At 44.2% G+C, this 25197-nt stretch overlaps 2 protein-coding genes across 2 annotated transcripts in view; one reads left to right on the top strand and one right to left on the bottom strand.

The window, feature by feature from the left end:
- The first annotated feature begins 251 nt into the window (after positions 1-251).
- Positions 252-9601, top strand: LOC308314794 (ETS domain-containing protein Elk-3-like). Its single transcript, XM_080762492.1, has 5 exons — positions 252-618; positions 3768-3976; positions 4720-5487; positions 7378-7500; positions 8549-9601. The coding sequence occupies exons 2-5, from the start codon at positions 3770-3772 to the stop codon at positions 8645-8647; spliced, it is 1197 nt and encodes a 398-aa protein (XP_080618618.1). The 5' UTR covers positions 252-618; positions 3768-3769; the 3' UTR covers positions 8648-9601.
- A 121-nt stretch (positions 9602-9722) lies between these two features.
- Positions 9723-25197, bottom strand: part of LOC308314792 (cyclin-dependent kinase 17-like) — a 37337-nt gene continuing 21862 nt past the window's right edge. Inside the window, exons 3-17 of the mRNA XM_080762490.1 lie at positions 24701-24865; positions 23773-23909; positions 17482-17607; positions 16233-16289; positions 15633-15747; positions 15061-15155; positions 14810-14872; positions 14271-14394; positions 14026-14146; positions 13349-13446; positions 13086-13191; positions 12355-12397; positions 11326-11416; positions 11122-11190; positions 9723-11020 (exon numbers count right to left, since the gene is read on the bottom strand). Of these exons, the coding sequence (XP_080618616.1) occupies positions 10983-11020; positions 11122-11190; positions 11326-11416; positions 12355-12397; positions 13086-13191; positions 13349-13446; positions 14026-14146; positions 14271-14394; positions 14810-14872; positions 15061-15155; positions 15633-15747; positions 16233-16289; positions 17482-17607; positions 23773-23909; positions 24701-24865 (1448 nt within the window). The 3' untranslated portion in view covers positions 9723-10982. The remainder of the gene's footprint in view (positions 11021-11121; positions 11191-11325; positions 11417-12354; positions 12398-13085; positions 13192-13348; positions 13447-14025; positions 14147-14270; positions 14395-14809; positions 14873-15060; positions 15156-15632; positions 15748-16232; positions 16290-17481; positions 17608-23772; positions 23910-24700; positions 24866-25197) is intronic.

Raw genomic sequence — 25197 nt, forward strand, 5'->3', positions numbered from 1 at the left:
ATTGTATTACCAATACCTATGCTACACAACATGTTTTGTAGAAATCCAAACGTTAGACTGGTATGGTTCTTTAGAACTTACTAGTAATTCCATGTCAAAGTTCGACAATCAATCACAATGTTAATATAAGGTAACTCAAAATCACACAGGAGCAGTCCGAGAGACAGAACTACAGCGAGGGAGGGGAACTGGATGATGAACGCTGTTATCGCGCCTCCTAGCGGCCTCAGCCCTAAGCCTCAGCCTCACCCGAAAAGAGCGACGACGTCATCCCGTCTAGAGATCGGCCGAGAGTTACTATGTTGCCATGTGTGTTAAAATAGAGTATCGCTGGCCGTCGGACTCGGAGGGCAGCGAGAGAAGAAGAGGGGAGGAAAAGTGTGTTTACACAGACGGCAGAGCGCCTGGGGAATCGTGGGGGAGAGGAAGTGAGCCGGCTCTGTGTCTGCCTGCTCCAACTTCCTGCTCAGAAGAAAAAGAAAAAGCCAGGATCCTATTTCAGTCCAGCACAGCACACACTGGGCCGTGTAGAAGACGACAGTAAGCATGGAAAAACAAGGGATCATACGAATTTCATCTTAAAGTTCCAAGGAGGATAAGACAAAGCAGAGATAGCAGGTACTTTTAAAATGTATACCAGCCTACATTTGATTATGATGTATATTGTATTTTGTTGATTGAAAGTTCTGAAACTTGTCAGTAGCTAGTTTAAAGTGAAATTATTTGTTAATGCTGGTTCTGTTACAGTCGCATCTCTTTTGGTTAAATAATAATGGGACTGTATAGAATATGTTTGCCTATTTTCTATCCATTAAACAGACTATCCTATAACTTAATAATAAAGTGGCATAAAAGTCCGGTTCTGTGTACAGTCAATGGTTTTCCCCGAGTGCACAAACCGTACACCTCCTTCCGGTGTGATTGTGTTTGTGTCTATGGAGCAACATCTTGAAAATGAGTCGGTGAAGCAAAAATAGCGGAAGACTACGTATAGTCTACTCTACAATTACAATACATATTATTATCCATCCCAATAACCAAACAAATTAACTCCTGTGATAATCTGTTATCGAGTGGTATGCAGGCAAAGTGATGGAAAGAAACCATTGAATATAACAAAGAAACTTGAACTTTTTATATGACAGATGCTTTGCTATAAACAAGGCCACGATGGCCCATTGAATTTTCCAGTCTGTGAACAGGAAGAGAGAGCAGGTTTAGTCATAGCTAAGTAATGTCTACAGCACACACACACACACACACACACACACACACACTTTGCCCCTCTCACTGGTGTATTACATATGAACAGATTGAAAACACACACACACACACACACACACACACACACACACACACACACACACACAATCACACACGTCTAATCTCATTAGGAGTTTCCGTTCCCCCAACACACTGGATTGCTTTGTGCGCCCGGCGCTTTCGCAGCATGATTTCTCAATCCGAGCATCTGCAACAACCTCATAACTCACAAGTTGACGTGGATGGGTGAGTCTACAGATCCAAACTGTTGCACCAAACAGCAGCAGCCAGGATGGAGTGGAAACGAGAGGGAGTAGACGGCAGACGTAGCCGGAGGTCGAGCTGTCAAAGAGGAACTCGATGACAGCCACCACCTTCACATCTGCAAATAATAGAAGTATCTCCGAGCACTGCAGAAAATCATGCCATGTATTGTTTCAGAACAGGTTGAAGGGCGGGGAGAGGAAGGGGACAATGATTTGATCTTTTGACCCGCTCACTCCCGGGATTTGTGTCGGAAGTGTGGCAGGATTGGGGAAATGCTCCCCCAGTGTGAGATCCCCCCCTCCTCAACATTTGTCCTTGAAAGTAGAATAGGAGGAAGTCCTGACTGTGACAGTTTTGTAGTTTCACATGGCAGATAGAAAACTCTGGGGATAGGCTTGGTCCGGAAACAATTTCAGCCTGTGTGTGTGTGTGTGTGTGTGTGTGTGTGTGTGTGTGTGTGTGTGTGTGTGTGTGTGTGTGTGTGTGTGTGTGTGAGTGGAGATTGTTTACACATCTATTTTTTTTTGTTGATTGAAAGTTCTGAAACTTGTCAGTAGCTAGTTTAAAGTGAAATGATTTGTTAATGCTGGTTCTGTTACAGTCGAAAAGAAAAGAAAAACGATGACGCGACGCCGTGAAATACTGGTTTTGAGACCCAAAAGAGTTGCTTCTGTCATGTACAGAAAGCTAATGGGGATCTAATAAATGAATAAAATCAAAACACTGCTTATCAACTAACGGTTAATCGATCTATAAGGTTATCAATTTATGAATTAATGGATAATTTGAAACCCTAGTCTTCACCCATCACCTCACTAGTCAAGATTCGAATTAGAACAGAACAGAAGAAGGACATCAATATTTATTGAAATGTTTATTTCTCTTAAAACAGACCAAAAAAAAACCCTTTGTAAAAGTGCTTAAAAGACTCAGACAGGAGCTCAGAGGCTGCACATTCCTCTATTAAAGGAATAACCCACCCTGGCCCCGTCATACTTCCTGTAGAGAGGGCCAGGTTGGACCGCAGCATATTTCTGGCTTGAGCTGTTGTTTCTCCTTATATTTTTCTTCTTCTTCTTTTGCGGCCACTGCTGCTACGTTACACTGCACCCGTCTCCACACACTGTTCTATTCATCAGGAGTCTGCTCTCCCTTACACCACATGTTACAGCTCACATAAGCCACAGCCTCCCTAACCTACTATAGTCTGCAAAGTGTGAAGCTTAAAAGTGTACAACACAAAGAAAAGTAAAGTTTAGGAAGAGGCCATTTGACCATGAGCTTTACCTCTTTTTGTCGAGAACCTTTGGCACAAATGCTTTATGATTTATTAGCAATTAGTAAAGGTTTGAAAAGTGACATAGTAGTTTTATAAAGTATAGCGTGCGTTTAGTGCGTTTAAATCTAGGTTAACACAGCTGGATTCTGATTTGTGTTTTACTTATATTGGACACTTTCCATGTTGTGTGTGGGTAGTGGTACAGTTACAACATTGTGCCTGCATTTAGTGCATTAGTTGAAGTCATACTTATTGTATATTCCACTTTGCCACCTAACTAATCTATTGAAAGTATTGGCACCAGTAAGACGCCCTGACCTTGCATGCACGCACGTCGCACCAGCCTGGATGACGGCAGACTGCTGGGCGAGCGCTGGTGCTTTGGCTTGGAGGTTCAGATCAACATATGGAATGAATTCTGTACTGGCCATATATGGAGCGTGTCTTCAGTCAAGTGTACAGTGTTCGATGAGAACAGATCAACATAATGGAATGTCAGAACAGTTCAACTCCATATATGGAGATCTAAGCGTGGAAGCGGGGGCAGTGTCTTGAGTGTACAGGGTTTATTTTTCGGGCCTGTTGAGAACTAGTTTTCGCCGGCTGCCGGGCACGGCTGCACTAATAACTTTGCCCGTCTAGAGTTTTAATGGACAGGTATCAAAAGGGAGGCATGTCAGAACAGGTCAGCTCCTAGCTCTGGTCCATAGCCTAATGCACTTTGCTGCCGTTGCATTTAGGCTATGGGACTGTTCTCTTCCTGCCGTCGCATGAAATGCAGACCAGCCTCTCTGTAGCGAAAATATTAAGAACGTATTACCTACTCACAAGGCGGCTTGTGTATAGAAAGCCTACTTTCCTTAGTGGACGGGGATTTTTTTTCACCTGAACAAAACATCTTGTCAAGTTTTTAACTAAGAATAGTTAAAAACGAAACCCTGATTTTTTTCCCTCCTAGGTATGGACAGCGCCATAACCCTTTGGCAGTTCCTTCTGCAGTTGCTGTTAGACCAGAGTCACAAACACCTGATCTGTTGGACGTCCACCGATGGGGAGTTCAAGCTCCTCAAATCAGAGGAAGTCGCCAAGCTGTGGGGACTGCGCAAGAACAAAACCAACATGAACTACGACAAGCTGAGCAGAGCGCTGCGTTATTACTACGACAAGGTGAGATGGCTTGACAAATTTCACCCCTCCCTCAGGGTACATCGCCATGCTAGCCATATGAGATAAATCAGTTACCAGCCAAGTCTATGGACTTTAATGTTTGTTTAGGGCACTAAATAACGACTTAAGAAGTCATGTGGTCGACGCCCCTCACTTCACACAAGAGTGATTTTTACCATGCTGCGTCAGAGCTTCTCATTCCGAGCTTCCTGCTGTTGGCATCAATAAAGAAAGAAATACTATAAATGGAGGATGGATCTCTCGCCGTAATCCATCTCATCTCTTTTGTAATGTCATGTTTTAGTGGCCACGGGTATTTGAGCAGAAAAGTAGTTGACTGAATTGTAGGCACCTTACTTTTGTTCCGCCATATTCCGTCATAACACTGCGTACCTTGTACCATTTTAATAGGTTCCTGAGACAGTATTATGACAGAAAAAGTTAATTGTTCTTCTTTTTCAACCCACAATCTCCGCTGGCAGATACTTCCACTTCCCCCTTAATCATCGGATCTACAAGAGACTAGTTTTTGAACAGGGTTTTTTGATTTGTTGGACTGGCAGGAAATTCAGTCTATTACTACATAAGTGCCCTTTGAATATCAACACAGACTCAGTTGTTTTAAGTAACTGCACTATTGGTTTAACCTTTTGAAATATTCAAATGGAAAATCACCAAACGTGAATGTAAGTTTCTGTGTCTAAATCAGTTCACCACTAATCCCATGTTCCTCAATCTTACAGAACATCATCAAGAAGGTGATTGGCCAGAAGTTTGTCTACAAGTTTGTCTCATTCCCTGAGATCCTTAAGATGGACCCCCAGGCAGTGGAGATGGGCCTGGCACCTGGGAGGGCAACACTCCTCCAGGAAGGAGATAACCCGGAGATGGAGATGGAGGAGGAGGAAGAGGAGGAGGACACCCAGAGGAGAACACTGGAGGTCATGGGGGCACAGGCATGTCGCAGTGACTTCCTCCACTCAGGCCTCTACTCACCCTTCAGCTCCCTGCACAACAAGGCCGAGCTGCTACGAGCCCTGCGGGAATGCCAGGATGAGCCGCGCTCCGTCATCCGCTTTGGCACCAATGCCAACGAGAGGACCTCCCCTCCCACCAGAACAGAGTCCAATGTCTCCTCCAGGTCGTCCAAACTCTCCCCGCCACCCCGCTCCCCGTCGTCCCCACGCCACCACCCGGCCCCCCTGCTTGGGCGAAGTTGGAGCCCAACACCTGAGGAGGCAGAGGACTCTGACCAGGGGGCCCAGCCCCTCAACCTTTCCTCCGGGCACAGAGAACGGGCACTGCATCCTCCTGAGAAGAGGAGCGGTAGAGGTGGAAATAGTACTGGTAGTAATCAAGGAGATGGACTCCCACCGAAAAGCAAAAAGCCCAAAGCTCTGGAGATCTGTGGCCCTTCCCTGCTGCTGGCTGGGACTGACATCGGCTCCATAGCTCTCAATAGCCCAGCGCTGCCCTCTGGCTCCCTCACCCCAGCCTTCTTCACTGCTCAGGTGAAATGAATATGAATAATATATCAGGAATACTTACTTATACTGCTATTAAAAAATAGCTGCTTTGGGTTTCTCAGACACTGTAGTCAGGCACCATTCGTCTGTTCCATCATTAGTGTCACCGCAGAAATCAGAGATCGGCGACAGGCTATGTCATTCTGTGGCAGGCACAGCTGAGGCATAATGAGCAAGTAATAAATAATCAAATCATATACTGTAGAATGGAGAATAACTCTGCGATGGTATCCGTTTCCGTCTTACCCTGTGCTGTGCTGTGGTCTGGCTGCTGGCAACGGGGAGCTGATGGGATCTATCCAGAACATGATGTCAGTTGTCCCCGAAGGCCTCCCAGAGTAGCGAGGCAGCACCCCAGGCCCAGCTACGTCCAACACAGCCTGGCATACAGGGGTGGAAACACTACCAGACCAGTACTGCATAGCCTAATCAAGAACTCTGTCAAACAAAAAACAGAAAAGTATTTAGTAACTTACAAATTAAAATATATGTTATTATATTTGTATGAACAATATATGATTACCCTCTGTTATTTATAACGTGACTATATTTTATTAATTTGACATTCTCATTATCCTGCCCAGCGCCTACAAAGCCCAATTCTAGAGTGTTTAGCTTGCTCAATGAACAAGCTAAGCTAAAAAAGAATGAAGAGTCCATTCTTGGGCCGTAATGGGCCCATTTTACACTAGAGTTAAATTACACTACATATTTTATTGTATGTCTGGGAATAAGCTGTTTCTAACCATACAAGTGAAACTAGTGTCAATTTTCATATATTATATATAGCAATAATAGCACATATGCAGAAATACTCAACAAAAACTCTAAAACAGTTAGAAATCGAATAGAAATTCAGACTATAAGTGCAAGCTGAATAACAGTAACTAGAGTGGCTACGGAGTTTCATTCTTCTGCTAATATTGCAGTCTTGACATGGTCTGTGGAAGAAGGATTCACTTACATTTTTATAGTGTGTGCTCTGCCATGAAGTTGGACGCAAATTCATCCAGCAAGCAAAGTTTGACTTTGTTATAACCCCCAAAAGCTGTGCAATAAGCATTAAGCCAATTGAAAACAAATATCCCAGTGAATATTATGTTTAGACTGGAAGCATTACAAAGAACAACTGTGCACGCCTCATTGAAGGTGACACTGAGATTTACGGCATGCCGTGGCAATAAGACTTCACTTACTTACTGTCTGTTTAGAAATGTGCACGAAATGAGATCAGAGTAAAGAATGAGAGATTTACAGAAATCCTCTGCTAGGCCAGTCTATGGAAGCTGGAGGAGGCTGTAAGTGATGCCATATGCTCCAATAATTCCATTAATAATGAGAGCAGGGCTGGGTCCCTCTGCTCTGCAACACTGCCTCACTTCTCTGAGGTGACACAGGGGAAACTGGAAGGGGGGGGGGGCTTGGGGGAGAGAGAGAAATTGATTTCATATGTTTCTCTCCCGACCTCCTTTGCCGTTCCAAGGCCCATGGTGCCTGAGGACCCCCACCCCCAATCAACAAGAACCCTCTCCGCCACCACCTCCCTTTTGCCCCACATCACCTTTGTATCTAGCGGAGAAACCACAGACTTCCTCCCCGCTCCTTTGGTTTGTTGTTCCTAACGCCAACAAACGCCCATTTAAGAGTTCGATATGTTTCACATTATGCAAAGCCTCGGCTTCACATGAAAGCTCTCTCCAGCCAGTGGCCAATGCCGTTTTCATCTCCAAAAACAAACAAAAAATAACAAAAAGCAAATGCTGTCCTGTGTTTTACTCACGCTCTGTTACGTTGTCTTGCTCTCATTTCTCTTTCTCTATCCCTTTCCCTGGCATTTCCCTCCATCTGTTTCTTTCCGATTCGCTCTCTACTCAGACTCCCTCAGGGTTGCTGTTGGCCCACAGTCCCCTACTGTCCGGTATCCACTTCTGGAGCAACCTCAGCCCCGTCGCCCCGCTCAGCCCCGCCAGGCTACAGGGGCATGGCTCCCTCTTCCAGGTATGTACCATAGGAAGGAAGACCACTTAAGTTAACCCGGAGTCACCCAGGTCTCTATACTTGGTCCCCTCCTTTGATCCCCTCTAGACCAAATATCTTCGCCGAAAATAGTCGATATACAAGATCACAACGTGCCACATTTTGACACACTGTGAGCTTGTAGATCAGCCATATTCAGTGAATGTTTGCCTATTATGAGCCCAGCATACAGTCGCTATAGTTCAAGTGGTTAATTTTAAACTATGAAAGTAGGAAAGTAGTCAAGGTTGATACAATCTGATGACTTTTAAAATGACGCTAGCCACATTAGTTTTAGTTTTTTTTAGCTTCCGGTTCTTTTTGGGGTGAATTTTAGGGTCTTCAAAACAAAAGACCCTGCTGTATCCGGCGGCAGATAAGTTGCAGCACAGGAGTAAATGGTGGCAGTGAATAAATTATTAATAAATACTTTGCTGCCCACAACGTTGCCCACGTGTCTTGTAATAAATGTGGCAGTGTCAGACAGGGCACAAGTCCCACTCCTTAGAAAATCGGGTGCTTACTTAATAATACAATATATCAACCTGAAGAGAAAGGTTGCTGTCGAGATATGCGACAGTACTAGCAGGAAGCAAAGGTTGTTAGGTTAGATTTGCAGACACTCAGTCTCTCGGTACACAAGGAGGTCCGACTGAGGTGTCCTGTTTCAGCGCTCACGAGGAGGAGGAAATCCTGCGAATACTTCCTGTTTGAGCCCTGGGGATCCAGTCTGAACAGGGCGGACTGGTTTTGATAGCTGCTCCTCATTTGTGAACTGGGCACACACACACACACACACACACACACACTTTGACAGGCATACAGCAGCGCAGTCGTGGTCTTTGTGCACAAAACAAAATTCAAGCCTAGTCGTTAAGCGATAGAGAACACAGCAGAGAGAGAGAGGAAGAGAGACACGGCATAAAACAACAGGAAACCAGAGCAGTGACAATACGGCAGTTCCTCACCGGAAATCAGCTTCTGCAGAGTTCCCCGCCTCCCCACTAACTCCCTTTCTCTTCCTCCACAGTTCCCCAATCTAATCAACGGACACATGCCTATGGCCATGCCAAACCTGGAAGGAACACCCTCCTCCCTGCTTCGGTCCCACAACGCTCACAAGTCATGATCCAGGGTCTCCAATTTAAGCAACTCTGCTCTACCCAACCATGGATGACTTTTTTGTTTTAAATCATACCACAGTTACCATCATCAACATTTCTTCAGTTTATTTTCCTGTCAAAATGTGCTTACAATGCAAATTACTTTGAGAGACATTTTGTGACCTCATGTTTTTATTGCACTTAAGTTGCTTCAAATTCCAGTTATTGAAAGCACTTGGTCAAAATAAAATCAGACCCGTCTGAAGTGAGTGGTGCTGTACTGTACTTGTACTGTACTAGCCCTCCTCCCTGGCTTGTGTGTGTCTGTGTCTGTTAGGCTGTGCAACAGTGACACTTGGTGGTAAACAAACGCTATTTTCGTGCTCGGACACAGCAAGGGACACAGGGACAGACCCAGGGACCCAGCCACACACATAGCTGTCTATAGGAGTGGGTGCACCACTCAAAAAAGAAAAGAAAGAAATGCCACGGTGTCTGTAAGACATCTGGCTCTTTGTGATAATGTACAGCACATTTCTATATGACCCTGTCCAAGATGGACACAAGTGAAGTGTAGCTACTAGTTATGGATGGCTACCCAGCCTCTCATTCCAAGTATACAGCTTGGTTGCTTTTATTACTTTTCTTTATTCATTTTTTTCTCTTTGTAAAACTTTAATCGCACTGTGAAACTGGTCGTTTCAGTTGTTTGTGTGTATTGTTTGTTATTATTATTATGCACTGTGCTTCTCGGATAGTACCAGCTGTGCCTTGTTAGTGTCTTGTTTTATTTTACAAACACATTTTATGAAGACAAGATTTCAAAATCCCCCCCCTCTCTCCCACACGCCATCTTGTAATGTTTTTTGTTGTTTGTATGTTTGTTTTGTTATACTGGAAGTAACATACAGTATGTATTCTGTATTATTTTGTATCGCGGAAGAAAGCCGTCATTTTCAATAAACCAAGCATTGAATGCTTTTAAAGTTCTTCATTTAGGAGCGATTGGTAGTCGTAGATAGAAGTTTCACTTGTGGATCAAACAAAAGTGGATGTCTGTCTACGTGCAAGAGAAAAAAAATTGTAATGACTTCGGCAAAATATTGTTCTTAACATTTTTATTCTCTTCTCTGGAAAAAAAATCAAGCTCAAATATAGGATGGCATCTGCAATGTCATGCCACACCAAATAACAATTATCCACAAATAACGTTAAAGTATGTCATACAAAACATCTCTTGTAACACTGTTAAATAGACCATGACTCATTGTATTCACTAGTATGCCCTGAACAAGTGTTCAGTGCCTGTGTGCTTTCTCCATACAACAGAGCAGGCATGCAACATGATGATGGAAGCAATCCAATCATGAACCATTGGTTTCTTCCCATGTCATGAGGTGAGATTGGCAGAAAGGAGAACACACCTGTGATACTTCAAATGCCAACGTCGCTCATTCTGACCCTGGGAGATCACGGTGTGTTTCATCCGTGGATCAGAAGCGAACTGGCGTGAGAGATCGGAGTTTAAAAAAAAAGAAATGGGGAAGAGGAAGCTATTCGCTGTGGTCGTACTGTATCTTGAAGTGCTCTGATGAAGCATTGTGTTATCTTGTAATGCCCGTGTCAATGATTCCACCAACTATTTGTTTGCCTGCATTTGTTCATTGGTCGTGACGGAGACCGCAGCATTCTTAAATGATATAAGCCAGCATTTCTATTTGGTGACTGACAAGAATGTGAACCACGCTTGGTAGCTCTGCTCCTATTTGAGCCTCCAGTTAGGAGAATGACATGGCCATCCATTGTATATCAACTGGCCTCAATGGTCTTTGAGGAAACACTCGAGAAATACTGGATGGAGACAGCGGCACAGGAAGTCCAAACTTCAGAAATTGAAATAGCAAAATTCAGAGCTACTACAAAAACGTCCCTCTGTCTGTCTTACACACACGCACACTAAAGGAACTTTGAGGTTGGGTTCTGATTTATGAAAATGGAAAATATGACATTAAAATCACCAATAACACCACCACTTCAAAAAAGAAAAAAATAAATTTAAAAATCTATACACATTGCATGTTTTGCTTAAAGTGACTGAGCCTGTTAGAATTCTAGACAGTAGTTGGATTTAGCAGCAAATTCTCTTCCCAATAAATATAAATGTATATAAATGTCTCTTTTGGGCTAGTTTCACAACAAACTTCCAGGGCCCCCCCACAGTAGAGCGTGAATCCGAGGCGAGTTGAAGAGTCAAGCTGAGATTAACAAGAGGCTATAACCATTCGCACCATCCATCTCAGGGACTGATCCATCTGTGAGACTGTACAGCTATGATGATGTCCGATAAACAGTTCAAAGATCCTAAAACAGCATGCTTTGCCTTCTGTTCTTGCCATTGCCTATGGTTTAAAAAGAACAAAACAAATTAGACACATTTTTATCAATCAGTCGGATGTACATTTCAGGAGTTCCGGTCATTCATACTTGAGGTACTCCTTACCGGTATCCAGGTTCCGGTATCCAGGATCTCTCTGCAACTGGACTTCCTTCAGTGTGAATATGGAAACAACTGCCAAAACCCAGACAGAATGAGATGAGAGAAACATTTTTTTAAAACAGTACATGATTTTCTGAGTGTATAGCACTATATATTCTCGAGTAGCCTGCCAAGTCTGCATTACTGTGTTGTCTTTTCATGACTCACCCTCTGGCAGTGTGTGTATACGTGGCCCCAGACTCTTGAAGTAGGGCTGTCTCATTGCTTCATCAGCGGAGATCCTCTTTTTTGACTCGTACTGGACCCAGGGGTCAAGACAAAAAGATAAGAAAAAAACCCAACGTCAGATGGAGTAAACTAAAGCCATGCTGGAGTGCAATTCGTACCATTTAGGCAAACTATACAGCCGCAATATATAACTGCAAAATGTATCGCAGTAGCACGCTTCATAGCACCAGAGCGCCTACTGTCATCTTACAAGACATCGTTTTTCTGGATGGCAGGCAAAAAAGCACTCGTTTTGGTTCACCCAATATCTCATTTTGGTCTCTACAAGAATAATTTGCATCCACAATTCCACACAAATGCTTCCAATTATATTTTGAGGTAACACAGATTACACTTTGTGAGCATTTCCAACCAAAATGTTCACAACTTCAAGCCCAGAGACAGCATTAGCATTGCTTTACACCAGGGGTGCCCAAAAGGTAGATCACAAAGGCGTAGATCACATGACATGCCCCTAAAGAATATTTAATTTAAATATTTTTGGCATCTGCCACTTGAATTAAGTTGACTTGATTGACATCAAAAAGGGTCTGTCAGCTCAAACCCATAATGCAATACTTTGTTTTCAAGAGTGTGTGCTCACAAATGTCGGTAGAATTACCTATTACCTATTCCATTTATCTCCCTCTATTTACCATTCCAAGTGCATTTGTCTTATTCGTAACGCCAGCGCCGTTACTGTATTCCAAAGCCGCCCCAGGTACATTTTTAAACTACTGTATTTTCAGCAATGGATTTTTTTTTTTTTTCGGTGGGTAGATCTTGTTGAGCTGGTCATTTCTCTCTCAAGTAAAAAACAAACAAAAAAACAATCAAATTGCTGTGACAACCATTTTGAGGGAGTGCAATCTACAGTGTAAATCAAAGCTAGTCGAGTTGAGTTGAGCTGATTCCAAGCAGTGGAGAAGCATCTTTACTTAGCATCCTGTCAAATATAGTGACACTCACTTTTAGGAATGACAGCAGCAGCTCAATGCCATCAGTGTCCAACCTGACAGAGAGAGAGAGAGAGACAGAAAAGTAATCAGAAGAGGAGACTAGCAAATACTGGCAAGGGTCAGGAAAGAAAGAGTCAACCATTCCACAGGATTTCCTTACAGGAAGTGACAGAGGGCACAAACTACATTATCCAACAGACCAAACAGCACTAGCGTCCAACCCATCAACAACCAACCACATAAGCTAAAGCGCTAATATTAACCACATGAAGCCCAGAGTCACTATTCTGGGGAGAACTTTCTCTGAAAATAGCTGATCTACAAGCTCACAACTAATTGTGAGCTTGAAGAGTGGCATTTTTCACAAAAGAGATTTGGTGCTGAGGGAAAGGAGGAGGAGACCTAGTATAGGGCCTTGGGGGACAGCTGACATACTATACCTGGGTCCCTCAAAAAGGTTTAGCTCATTTCCATCTCCAACGATTAGAGGACTAACATGAGAGAGTGGGAGTGTGGAGTGGGAGGTATTAATATACATTCAGCTGTCAGGGTTTGTCACGGCCAAATTAAGTGAAAATAACAACTGGAGCCTACATTTGGTCATCCTAATAGTGTGTCTGCTCAAACAAAAATATCCAAACATTTCATGAATGCAAAGGCACGGATTCAAAATCAATAATGGGTTTTCCATTGCGTACGCCCACGTCATTCCTTTAAAGGTTCCACATGCAAGGTCCCTACCTGGGCGCGTGGTTGATGAGGGGTTGGGGTTTGTACTTGGGGAACTTGTACGATTTGAACTCATCGATGGAATAGATCCCGGGCCAGCTGTCGTCTGTGGGTGTGCCTGTAGAGACATTCAAGTGACACACATTTAAGTAGGGCTTTATCATGGCAGGCAGGGGCTGTTTTACACTGCCAGCCGGGTGTGCCAGCCAAAGCTATAACCAGTGTTGGATATTAAAAGTTATACTGATTCTCTGTCAGCAGGGGGCAGTACTAACCTAGTAGCCTAAAGATGAGGTGCAGCTCGTCCTCTACAGTGGAGCCAGGGAACAGGGGCCTGCCCGCAGACATCTCATAGAAAATACAGCCCACTCCCCTGGCAAGAGAGAGGAGATGGTTAATGAACAGACCAATTATTGATAGTGGAGAGTCTACGTCACGTATTTCTTCCTACTCTGAAAAACAATCTTCGTCTCTACTGCGGTCTATCACCTGATGGTCACTGACTGCACATTGTAAAGTTCAAATGACTGAATATACTGTATATATAGCGTGACATGTATAGCTCCTGTCTACAATATTGATAACCGTGTGAACTTTAAACGTGACAATGAATTATGTTCTGCGCTAGTGCCAACACAACAAAGTGATTCTTATTCAGAACAGCAGAGGCGTTAAAGGCCTCGATACCAGTTTGCTGTGGGTGCAAAGACCACAAGACAAGTGTGTTACTTTTCACCCTCTATTTCCTGTCTTAGTTGCTGCACTGCAGCCTACAATTTAATCAAACAAAAACTCTCATAGAAAGAACATTGAACAATGAAGGATGGCTAGTCAGCAGAATTTAACAAAGGCATTTTCTTCTCCATCATCTGTGTGGGGTAGAGGTTGTCACAGTGAGGGAGCGAGCTGCAAGTCTAAGCAGTGTTTGTCATAATAAGAGCAGCCTACTCACCACATGTCTATCTGTGTGGAGTATTCAGAGGAGCCCAGTAGAACATCTGGTGGCCGGTACCAAAGCGTAACTACCTCATTGGAGTATGTCTTCGTAGGAACCGATTTGGCCCGGGCCAGGCCTGGATTTTTTGTTTTTAAACCAAAGAGAAAGAAAGACAATACATTGAGTCCAGAACACAAACCTCAGTTTTTTATATTCCCACCATAAAGGGTTTTGAATTTGAATTTGAGTAATTGTCGTACCAAAGTCAGCCAGTTTGAGCTCTCCCCTCTCATTGATGAGTAGGTTCTGGGGTTTTAGGTCTCTGTGTAGAACCTTCCGTTTATGACAGTAGGCCAGACCTCGTAGGATCTGGTACAGGAAAATCTGGAGAACAGATCACTTTGAGTCAATAATCGTAGTGATAAAACACTGGAATCACTGGAAAGTAGGTCATCCGGAATTTACAGTTTGCATACGTTTAAGTTGATTTTTACTTTAGAAAAGGGCTACATCAATTGCAAGTATTATTATTACTACTGCTAAACAAGGAATTCCTAATATCCCATCATTATAAAACAGAAGAGAACGTAATTTCATACAATTATAGTTTGTGTTTGTATTTGGTCAGGAAGAGTGGACCTCCAAAAAGTGATTCACGTCATTCCTGCCTCAACAATACACATTTCCGCCACCAGGGGGCAGAGCGAGCATGTTTGTTTTTCTTAAGATCCGTCAGCCTCAGAGTTTTGAGACTGTCCCTGAAGACAGCTGGTGTGGCACACCGCCTGCAGATGCTCACCTTGACGTTCTGCATGCTCAGAATGTTCCCGCAGTCATCCATGTACTGCTTGAGGTCCTTGTCCTAAAGGGAGGAGAGATGGGGAGGGCGCTCTGTTAGAGACCACGAGACCAGACCAGCAGCATGCTCCATATATTAGCAGTATCTGTTCCACAGAGGTCCATGAGTTCAGCAAATAATGTGTGTTAGACATTTCCTAGGGCTCCTATGTAATGCAAGTCACGGACGTGGAGTCGCTTTGTTGTTCTCACCAGGTACTCGAAAACTAGCGTCAGGGACTTCTCTGTGTGAATGATGTCGTGCAGCGTCACGATGTTGGCGTGTTTCAGGTCCTTCAGTAACGATACTTGAAAAGAGAACAAAGAAGGGTAAATGTCTGACATCACAGATGAGTGAAAGGCATGTTAACGAAGGAGAACTTATTGAATGGTAATGTAGTACACCAGACTCAGGTTACACCTGTAAATAATGTTTCATCCACAGCACCCCTGAATGACAATACATACATAGCAGCTTTTGTCATATTAACGGATAAATATGTAAATCTTTCCCCCAAAGATACAGTATGTACACGATGACAACTTGAGAGAATATCAGTTTCCATTAGGACAGATTGAAAATAATTGTTATACTTGGCCGAACCACTTAAACCCCAGCATCCCTATTCTGGGGGGGGGGGGGGGGGGACATTCACCCAAAACAGCCGATCTACAAGCTCACAACGCATCGTAGATCTGCTATTTTCACTGAATCTTTGCCCCCAGAATAAGAATGCTAGAGATGCAATTAAGGCATGCAACGTACGCCATTCTTATCCTCTCACCTTCCCGGATTGCGGTACATGGCGCACCCTCCTCATGCTCTAGTCTGATTTCTTTCAGAGCAACCAGGTTGTCCGTCAACTTACTCCTACCCTTGTAGACTGTAGCATACGTGCCCTGGAGAACAGGGAGAAACAATTGTGTGTGGTTCAGTAAACCACTTTAAAACGTGTTGTTTAACCAGGTACAACCGAATGAGAACAAATTCTTATCTTACAAGTACAGCATTCATTGCCCAGACTAGTGCCAGGTATAAGGGCAGTTTAGTCAAGGGAACTGGGCAGGATTATAATGCCAACATGCATGTCTCTTTGGTGTAGGAGGAAACTGGGGCAACCCGGAGGATGTGCCCTTTGGAGAGAGAGAGAGAGTGTGTGTGTGTGTGTGTGTGTGTGTGTGTGTGTGTGTGTGTGTGTGTGTGTGTGTGTGTGTGTGTGTGTGTGTGTGTGTGTGTGTGTGAGTGTGAGTGAGTGAGTGAGTGAGTGTGAGAGAGAGAGAGACGGAGAGAGAGAAAGTGCGTGCGTGCCCGATCAGTGGCCATGAGAACATTAGCACCTGGGAGATAGAGGAAAGAATGCCAAGGTGAACAACACTCCACGTACCTCCCCCAGTTTGTCCAGTTTAATGTAGGTCTCCAGCTTCCCGAATCCAATTTCTGACTAGTGGAGAGAAGAGGAAAAATGACATTAATGAATATTGTGTCTTTATTAGTGTTGACAAGCTTATAGACGCCACAAGAAATTATTCCGACCCCATCATGAAAGGCAGTCAGCCTTTCATGATGGAGTCGGTTTAGAAGGAACGACCATCATAGCTAATCTCTCCTGACAGGGAACCGTTGGCTTTTGGCCTGTGCATGCACAGTGCACACATGCCTACACAAGGAAGAACACTGTGCAGAAATGTTCACACTTTTCATCTGCTCCAGTTCAGACAGATGCACACCGGAACAGGACAATCGGAAGATATTATTCAACGCAGAGGTCCAACATAAACACGACAAAGGAGCTGAGAGGACGATATTAGGTTGTGTGACAAAGCATGAGCTCTCAACTTACACCTCATAGTCTTTCAATACTAAAAACCCATTCTCACAGCTGTCTTCTTTATCATTCCTGCAGTCGTCCCTTTCCTCTCAATCTTAGCCTCAAACGTATTCTTGCCTGTATCTTCCTACTACTCTCGTCTTATCAGCATCACTCTCACTTATTCTCACTCATACATTCATTGTGGATAAACTGTAGATACACTCATTAACTGTTGATAAGACTGTTGAAGAACATTTGACACTGTACATACACTCTGTTGATAGTCTATTCATTGGCGATAGAGGTACTGTATATTCACGCATAAATGTATTCACTGGTGATAGACTGTACATGCTTGTTGCTGTTGCTGCTACGACACCGGATTTCCCCTGGAGATCAATACAGGTTTATATCCTGTCATACTGCATCCATTCCTGCTTTTCCTGTCTTCCTGATCTCAGCTCCCTCTCCCTCTATCCCTCCTTCTGTCAATATTACCAGCTTTGTCCAGGACCATCTCTCCATCTTCCTTCCTCTATAACAAGCTCTCCTTTCCTGACTCTAATGCTGTGTTCACACAGGCAGATGCAAAGATACAAAGATTCACAGCATAGTTGTTGCTTTGTATCTTTGTATCTGAAGTTGAAGCCAGTTCAGCTAATTTGCAGCCATGTTATCTTTTGTAGCAGCTACACACGTCAGATTTGCTTTGTAGCTTCACGTGGCTGGCTTCCATTAAAAATGAATGGTATTGGTAGACTGTATCTGCCCGTGTGAACGCAGCATAATACTTCATCTATCCTCCTCTCTCAGTGTCTCTCACCAGGGAGGCTCTTCGTGAACGTCTGCTGAGTGGCTGGTCGAACGGTGGACTGCTCAACTGCAGCTTCTCCAGGTAACCATCGGGTATCCGGATGTCGGCTGGTAGGGACAGGCGCTTGTTCAGATCCTGTACGCGAAACACACGTGCACAAACACAGGCACAGGCACACACACACACACACACACAACACAACAGAGAGGGCCATTATAAACAGTGTCAACACTGTGTAAGACTCTATGCAAACAAAAGTAAACCACTGAGCAAACGGAGTAAGCTCTAAATAAATACTAGAGACCCTAAACAAAATGGTGGCGACCCTAAATAAACGACCTCAGAGTCTGTTATGAGCCATTTCCCCAGACACACACAACCTGCTTTAGACTCTAGGAGTCAACAGAGAGGGTAGTATGCGAGCCGAGTGTGTGTGTGTGTGTGTGTGTGTGTGTGGGGGGGGGGGGGGGGGTACTTGTTTGTAGTGTACTGTAATGTATAGACTTAAATGTGTACTAGACTTTTGTACGGAATTAATGGTGGCCTCTGGGCTCTTTAAGAGATCACTCCATACCAGAGGAACATACTGCAAAAGCATGATCCTGATGACTTGTTACATAAAAATGAAAACGCATGCTCACATAATACACTGCCTAGATTCTTCCCATGATGCATTTGTGTTAGATTATTGCCGTTAATCTACCGCGACTTCCTCTTAGTTACTTTAAATCCAATGATATGCTAGTGACACTTTTTTTTTGTGGACGCATTTTCCAAGTTTCAGCCCCCAGCCTCACCAATAAAAATAAATGTGCAACTTGAAATCAGACATGCAGTAGCCTTTCTGGCCTGATTGCACCAGCTTTGAGATGTTTAAGCATGACATGGTTATTACTTAAATGAACCTAATGTGGTCCAGCTTGATTTTCAAACTAATTTCTAACCAACATTTTTTAATACAACCTTTCAATCATATTTGTATGTGATAGTTGATTGGTCAACTGCCCCCCTAGAGCATGGGCTGCCATCACCCTGCCCTGTTTAGCCCCCCCCCCGCCCCGTCTCCAGTGGTCCAATCAGCGTGTTCTAATCTGCTGCAACAGGGCCCATCTGGAGCGTATTACAGTAATCCTTGTGATTTAATCACAAAACAGCCCGGCTTCTTCTCCTCGGACACAGAGCTGGACCATAAGATCGCTACCTGACCACAGGTTCCCAATCCTCCCTCAAATAATTGGACAAATTGCAGCCCAGAGGCCAAGAACAGACACATGGTCTCATATTGGTCTCACAGTTCCTCTGCTCCATCAGCAGCAGAAGTCCTGCTCATATACGATACATGTGTTTGTTGGATTAGGAGAGAGAGAGAGTCTGAGTGTGACCATGTGTCTGTCATGCGTGTGTCCAAAAAGAAATAGAGTCCCAGCCACTAGCCAGCATGCATAGCTAGCTACTACTGGCTAGCTCTCAAAGCAGCAGCGAGAGGTGGTGTGTCACATTCTCGTGGTGAGTAGACTCCCAGTGGAGTTAAGCCGCTTAAGAGACTTTTTTTTTTCTCCCATCTTACATGTGTGAATGTTTGGTCTTTGAACATAGCCACTGGGAGCCGCTGACAAATCCTGTGACCAAAACCAACCAATAAACACACTTGAGTTGGAGGGGAAGGGGGGGAAGAGACGACGCCACACACGCACCAATCAAGTAGAGTGGAACATGCCATCCTGCTACCCTAATAGACAGGGGTACATGAGCACCTGGCCGTTCATTCGTGCTCTATCTCCGACCAAGCCACACTTCCACCACACATCTCTCTATGCAAAATAAAACCTGCACACTCCCACAAAAGACATAGACTACATTGCATTCGCCAAAAATGTCTTCTTTACTGTTTAAATATTACTTTTCTGAAACACGCTATTCTTGCTCAACCTCAACAGCCTACGTCAGAATCGTCATGTTGGCGTCTACTACGCCAACTACGTTCACTTAATGGGGCCAGTCCTTCACAGTGACACACGCGTTAGATCAACCACGCGACCGGGATGGTTTCTACCCCTCAATGTCGTGCCTACTCTACACTGCCATCCGAAGGCCCCTCCCCCTTTCACTGCTCCTGTGTGTGACCTGTGAACTACTCTCTGACTGCACTGTGGCTTGATTTATATGTGCGAGGTTGAAATGTAATGCACATAAATTAATTATAGGTCCAGCAAGCAAATCATGATTGTCTGTTTGTGCTCAATAGGTCACCATCACATTCCGATTTTAGGTGTTGTGTTTTCTATGACATTTATTTGGGCCAGTAGTTTCATATCTATCCTTTTTCCGACCAACACAGAACATGCTAACGGTGTTAGCACGTTAGCATCCATCTTGCTTTTCATTTATATGTGCGAGGTGGAAATGTAATGCACATAAATTAATTATAGGTCCAGCAAGCAAATCATGATTGTCTGTTTGTGCTCAATAGGTCACCATCACATTCCGATTTTAGGTGTTGTGTTTTGTATGACACTTTGGCCAGTAGTTTCATATCTATCCTTTTTCCTTTGACCAACACAGACCATGCTAACGGTGTTAGCGCGTTAGCATCACACAGCTTACAGCGTCAGTGTTGCATGAATACTTTCAACCATGACAATGCCGACTACTTTTGCTACACACACTTCCCAAGGATTATGGAGATGTCTTTATTTTTTTTTTAAGGTTGAGAAATGAAATAATTATGGTCGTTTCTAATCTCAGCATTTCACAAGAGAAAGACGTGGATGCCTTTCGCTGCGCTGTTGGCGTTGCCATGTCTCATAGAAACAAGTAAATAGGTCTTTAAAAAGAATCCCAAAACAAGCGCATATAACAGGGGTCTGTAACCTATTTTAAATGAAGTGCCATGTTTTTATTTTCTAGATAGTGAGTCAGCCACAAGCTCACATCACAACAATAATCCATGTAATAATCACAATAACAATACTAATAATAATAATCATAATAATCCTGCTACCCTAATAGACAGGGGTACATAAGCACATGGCCGTTTATCCAACAGCTTTCTCCGACCCAACCACACTTTCACCACACATCTCTATATGCAAAATAAATTCGGCACACTCCCAGAATACATATAGGCTACATTTCATTGAAAGAAATGTCTTAATTACTGAATAAATATTACTTTTGTCAACCACGCCATTGTTGCTCAACATCACCAGCCTACGTCAGAATCGTCATGTTGGCGTCTACTACGCCAACTACGTTCACTTATTGGGGCCAGTCCTTCACAGTGACACACGCGTTAGATGAACCACGCGACCGGGATGGTTTCTACCCCTCAATGTCGTGCATTTGCTGCGCCCTTCTAATGCTGCGCCACGCCTACTCTATACTGCTCCATGCGACTCGAACAGCGTCAGCAGCAGCAGCTCCGAGCCTCCGTCAGAAAGGCTGCCCACAGCACTGCACAGCCCCACACCCAAATGAATCGAATGAATGAATAAGGCGCTTATATCGCTATTGCTCAGTGGATGGGACATTTACATTAAAAGCAATCGGATGGACGCGTGGATAACGGCATGGTTGTGTGCAATCGGAGGGAAAGCTTCCATAATCCATATAGCTTCCATGCTAGCTGCTTCAGACACAGGGGAGGGGAGGGAGAAATAGTGCGAAATAGCGCTTATGCAACAATTACCCTAAAACACAAACACCTCAACTCGATGTCATTGTGAATAAGAATTTCGAGCGAAATAATAATTTTTGGAAGGACACTTTCACCCAGTATGAAGCTAAATGTGGAAGCCGTGTGTGTCACACCAAAACGGCTGACCTATAGAATCCTGTAACCAGCCTCTCGCACTGCCTGCGAGTTGGCTCCGTCTAAGGCTCCGTCTTATGAGCAAATTTAGAACTTCCGGTCTGACAGCTAGCAGATTTAAGACATCCGGTTGCTTTCAGAATAAAATAAGATTATTTAATTCGTTAATTAAATAATTTTTACATTACATTATTAGTATTATTATTACATTACAGTTATTGTAAAGACACACATTATGTTTCTGTGTAAAAATAAGTAATTAAATAACATAAAAAAGTTATCTAAATGGATAAATGCTATTCACTGGAGTGCATGGACTTTATAAAGTGGACACTGGACAAAAGACGGCTCCGCCAGGCAACTATCTGGACATACCCACGCGTTTGGGAAGATGTCCTCTACCACCCCACAGTCTCCGCTAAGCGGGAGAGGTGTAAAATTCACAGCAGCAGAGCTTCTACTGGGGTCAATGCAAAAAAATGTACCGTTTCCGGACCCAGAATGGACACTGGACAAAGAGGCCTCCGCGAGGCAACTATCTGGACATACCCACGCGTCCGGGGAGATGTCCTCTACCACCCCACAGTCTCCGCTAAGCGGGAGAGGTGTAAAATTCAGAGCAGCAGACCTTCTATTGGGGTCAACACTCAAAAAAGTGCCGTTTCCAGACCCAGAATGGACACTGGACAAAGAGGCCTCCGCGAGGCAACTATCTGGACATACCCACGCGTCCGGGGAGATGTCCTCTACCACCCCACAGTCTCCGCTAAGCGAGAGAGGTGTAAAATTCAGAGCAGCAGAGCTTCTACTGGGGTCAATGCAAAATAAATTACCGTTTCCGGACCCAGACTGGACACTGGACAAAAGACGGCTCCGCGAGGCAACTATCTGGACATACCCACGCGTCCGGGGAGATGTCCTCTACCACCCCACAGTCTCCGCTAAGCGGGAGAGGTGTAAAATTCAGAGCAGCAGACCTTCTATTGGGGTCAACACTCAAAAAAGTGCCGTTTCCAGACCCAGAATGGACACTGGACAAAGAGGCCTCCGCGAGGCAACTATCTGGACATACCCACGCGTCCGGGGAGATGTCCTCTACCACCCCACAGTCTCCGCTAAGCGAGTAAATGGGTGCTTATATTTCTATGTGAAATGTGGTGATGCTGGCATCACAATAGATGCCAGCATCACGCTGCCTCCGTCTAATAAGCACATTTACAACTTCCTGTTTGGAAACCGAAACAGATGCTTCTGACATTTGCCTGTGCGTGCTTAATCGTTGTACTTCTGAACACATTTCCCACATCTCAGTGATTTATCCACACATCGCTCTGTGTGTGTGTGTGTGTGTGTGTGTGTGTGTGTGTGTGTGTGTGTGTGTGTGTGTGTGTGTGTCGCGTCGCCCTCCAGCTGCAATTGCGAGTGTGCGCTGTGTGCAGGGCACACTACTGAGTTTAAAACCACAGCTGAAACATGAAGTGGAGTCTGTCAATTCCCGCAATTTCCTTCTTCCCATATTGCGCTGCAACGACACTAGGATTGAGCCCCCCGAAGGGGGGCGAAATTCTAGTTCATTTAATACTGACAACCGCCTCCACACACTGCAGGCCAAACACAGGCACTTGATATCCTGATCCAACAGTATGTACATAACATTATGTACAGAACATTAGCCAGTTGGAAATGGGATTTACATTTGTTTTAGTTTATATAATGATGGGTTTTACAATTTTTTAGGCTAGTGTTATACAGTGAGTTTACCTAATTTATTGGCAAATGATATGCCCAGAATACTAATTGTTCTTCCCAGCAAAGTGACATTCCTGTAGTGTAGTAGATATTAGCAAAAGGACAAGAATCTACATACGTGTGCATATATTGCATAACAAGCATAGCAATGTCCTGTTAAGTTTCACATGACATGCAAAAATAAATAAACAAAACACAAAACACTTGCACTTTCGTTTTGTTTGCATTCAAGATTTTTTGCTGTGAAAAGTGACTCGTAGAATACGTCAAGGTGATTATTGTAACAGCAGACTTTGCTGCGTGTGTGCTAGAAAAACACATGTTAAGACTGTGGCAGTCACTAAACAACTACCTTATGTGTTTGAAAGCTTTGAAGATGACGCCCACACTCAGAGGCCAGGCCGCAGTCACATTATCAAATGTGACTTCCTGAGGAAAAGGCCCATTGTCATGGTCCCTCCAGCTCACAAAACGTCAGAATAATTTGGTTCAAAGTGGAGGCTAAAGAGGCACTCCTCCTGACGAATAAAGCTAGTGACATGCTTTCATGAATAAATCTGTCATGTCATGTGAATCATAACACAGAGCCACAAAATATGGCTGTTGCCATATGTGGCAGCTAATGGGGATCTAAATAAACCGGTTTTGACTTCCTGTGCAGCCCCAAACGTGAATGCTGACTCATGTCCCCTAAAAATCTAAATGTCATGAATAAAGGGAGGGGGGGGGGGGGGTCTTACCTCCGCTGAGATGCGAGATCGGTTGCCTCTGTTCCTCAGACAAACCCCTGTGGGCGACTGCACCTCATCTGACGAGGTCCCCGATGCCTGGTCACTCTCTCCATCTGAACCCATCTTCAAGTTCTCGTGGACGATATCTGGAAAGAAACAGTTCATCTTAATTAATTATCCATTGCACAAGGGTTTCGCTTGCCAAACAGTGGCAACACGTCGTTAACTTGTAGAGCGTTTGACTTGCAGTCACTGTTGTATTACAGAGGAATTAAGCTTCAGGGGGGTAAAGTGAAGGGATAAAGAGTGTTTATAAAGATGATCTACAAGCCCACAACACAGCACATTAGCGACACATTATAGGCCTGTAGATAAGCTATTTTCAGCAGTGCGACACCGTTGGACAACAAAGCATACATTGGGCTTGAGAAAGGGCATTCCGGTGTAAACCAGTCAGGGAGCGGCTGCTTGCTCAGCACCAGCTGATGACATCAACAAAGAATAACGGAAACAATAACATTCTCTGTGACATTTTTAATGGCAGCTACTCTTATCAAGCCCAGAGTCATGCGGTAGTTGTTTGCATAGAGGTGGAGCTTCATGGATATTTAAATGGCAGGGAAACCTCTGTGTTTGTCCTAGAGAGCTACCATTGTTTCAAGAAAGCAAAAGAACATTTGCCACCGAGCTGGTTAATGTGCGACCGAATCTAACATTGAAGTGGATGAGTTGACATGCAAGTGTGTATGTGACAAGATAGGCGCCCCCTGACAGTAGTTTGTATGTTTATTCTATATGACGTGCAAGTAAGGATCTATTAATGTGTGTGTGTGTGTGTGTGTGTGTGTGTGTGTGTGTGTGTGTGTCTCTGTCTGTCTGTCTGTCTGTCTGTCTGTGTGTGTGTGTGTGTGTGTGTGTGTGTGTCTCTCTCGCTCACCAAGGCGACTGCCATTGCGGGGCAAGACCATGAGGGAACCCAGGCCACCTCCGATGACACTCTGTGGTCGCCTCATCGGTGGCTTCTTAAAGGAGCCTGTGTACTGGTGCAGGAAGGAGTGGACACTGTGGGCTGATGGCGGACGGCCGTTCCTCACTATGGGTTCTGTAGAGGGGCAAAAACGACAGCTTTGTTTATAAGAACAAAACAAGGTTGATAGGAGTATCATGGAAACTCTACACTCTGAAGAATGGAGTTGTGTTGGCAGAAGCTTATCCATTGATCGACAGACTCACTTAATTCTAAAAATAAAGACATCACTAGTACAGACAGTGTGTGATGCTCTCACAAACGCAGACAAGACCAGGCTTGCCTATTTCTTTAGCCAAACCCCGGCCTGGACACACAGACGGGCAAGATTTCCACTGCATGAACCCTAGCTTAACCATGTCATATATGAACTCTAGCTTAACCATGTAGGCCATATGTTAACCATA

Source organism: Protomyctophum bolini, assembly GCF_963924005.1.
Source record: "Protomyctophum bolini genome assembly, chromosome: 4".
Classification (NCBI taxonomy): Eukaryota; Metazoa; Chordata; class Actinopteri; order Myctophiformes; family Myctophidae; genus Protomyctophum; species Protomyctophum bolini.

Bases quoted from the DNA above. Each gene is read 5' to 3' on its own strand.
- LOC308314794 (XM_080762492.1), top strand. From the start codon at position 3,770: ATGGACAGCGCCATAACCCTTTGGCAGTTCCTTCTGCAGTTGCTGTTA. The intron at 5,488-7,377 runs GTGAAATGAATA...CTCTCTACTCAG, and splicing joins CAGCCTTCTTCACTGCTCAG to ACTCCCTCAGGGTTGCTGTT. The intron at 7,501-8,548 runs GTATGTACCATA...CTTCCTCCACAG, and splicing joins GGCATGGCTCCCTCTTCCAG to TTCCCCAATCTAATCAACGG.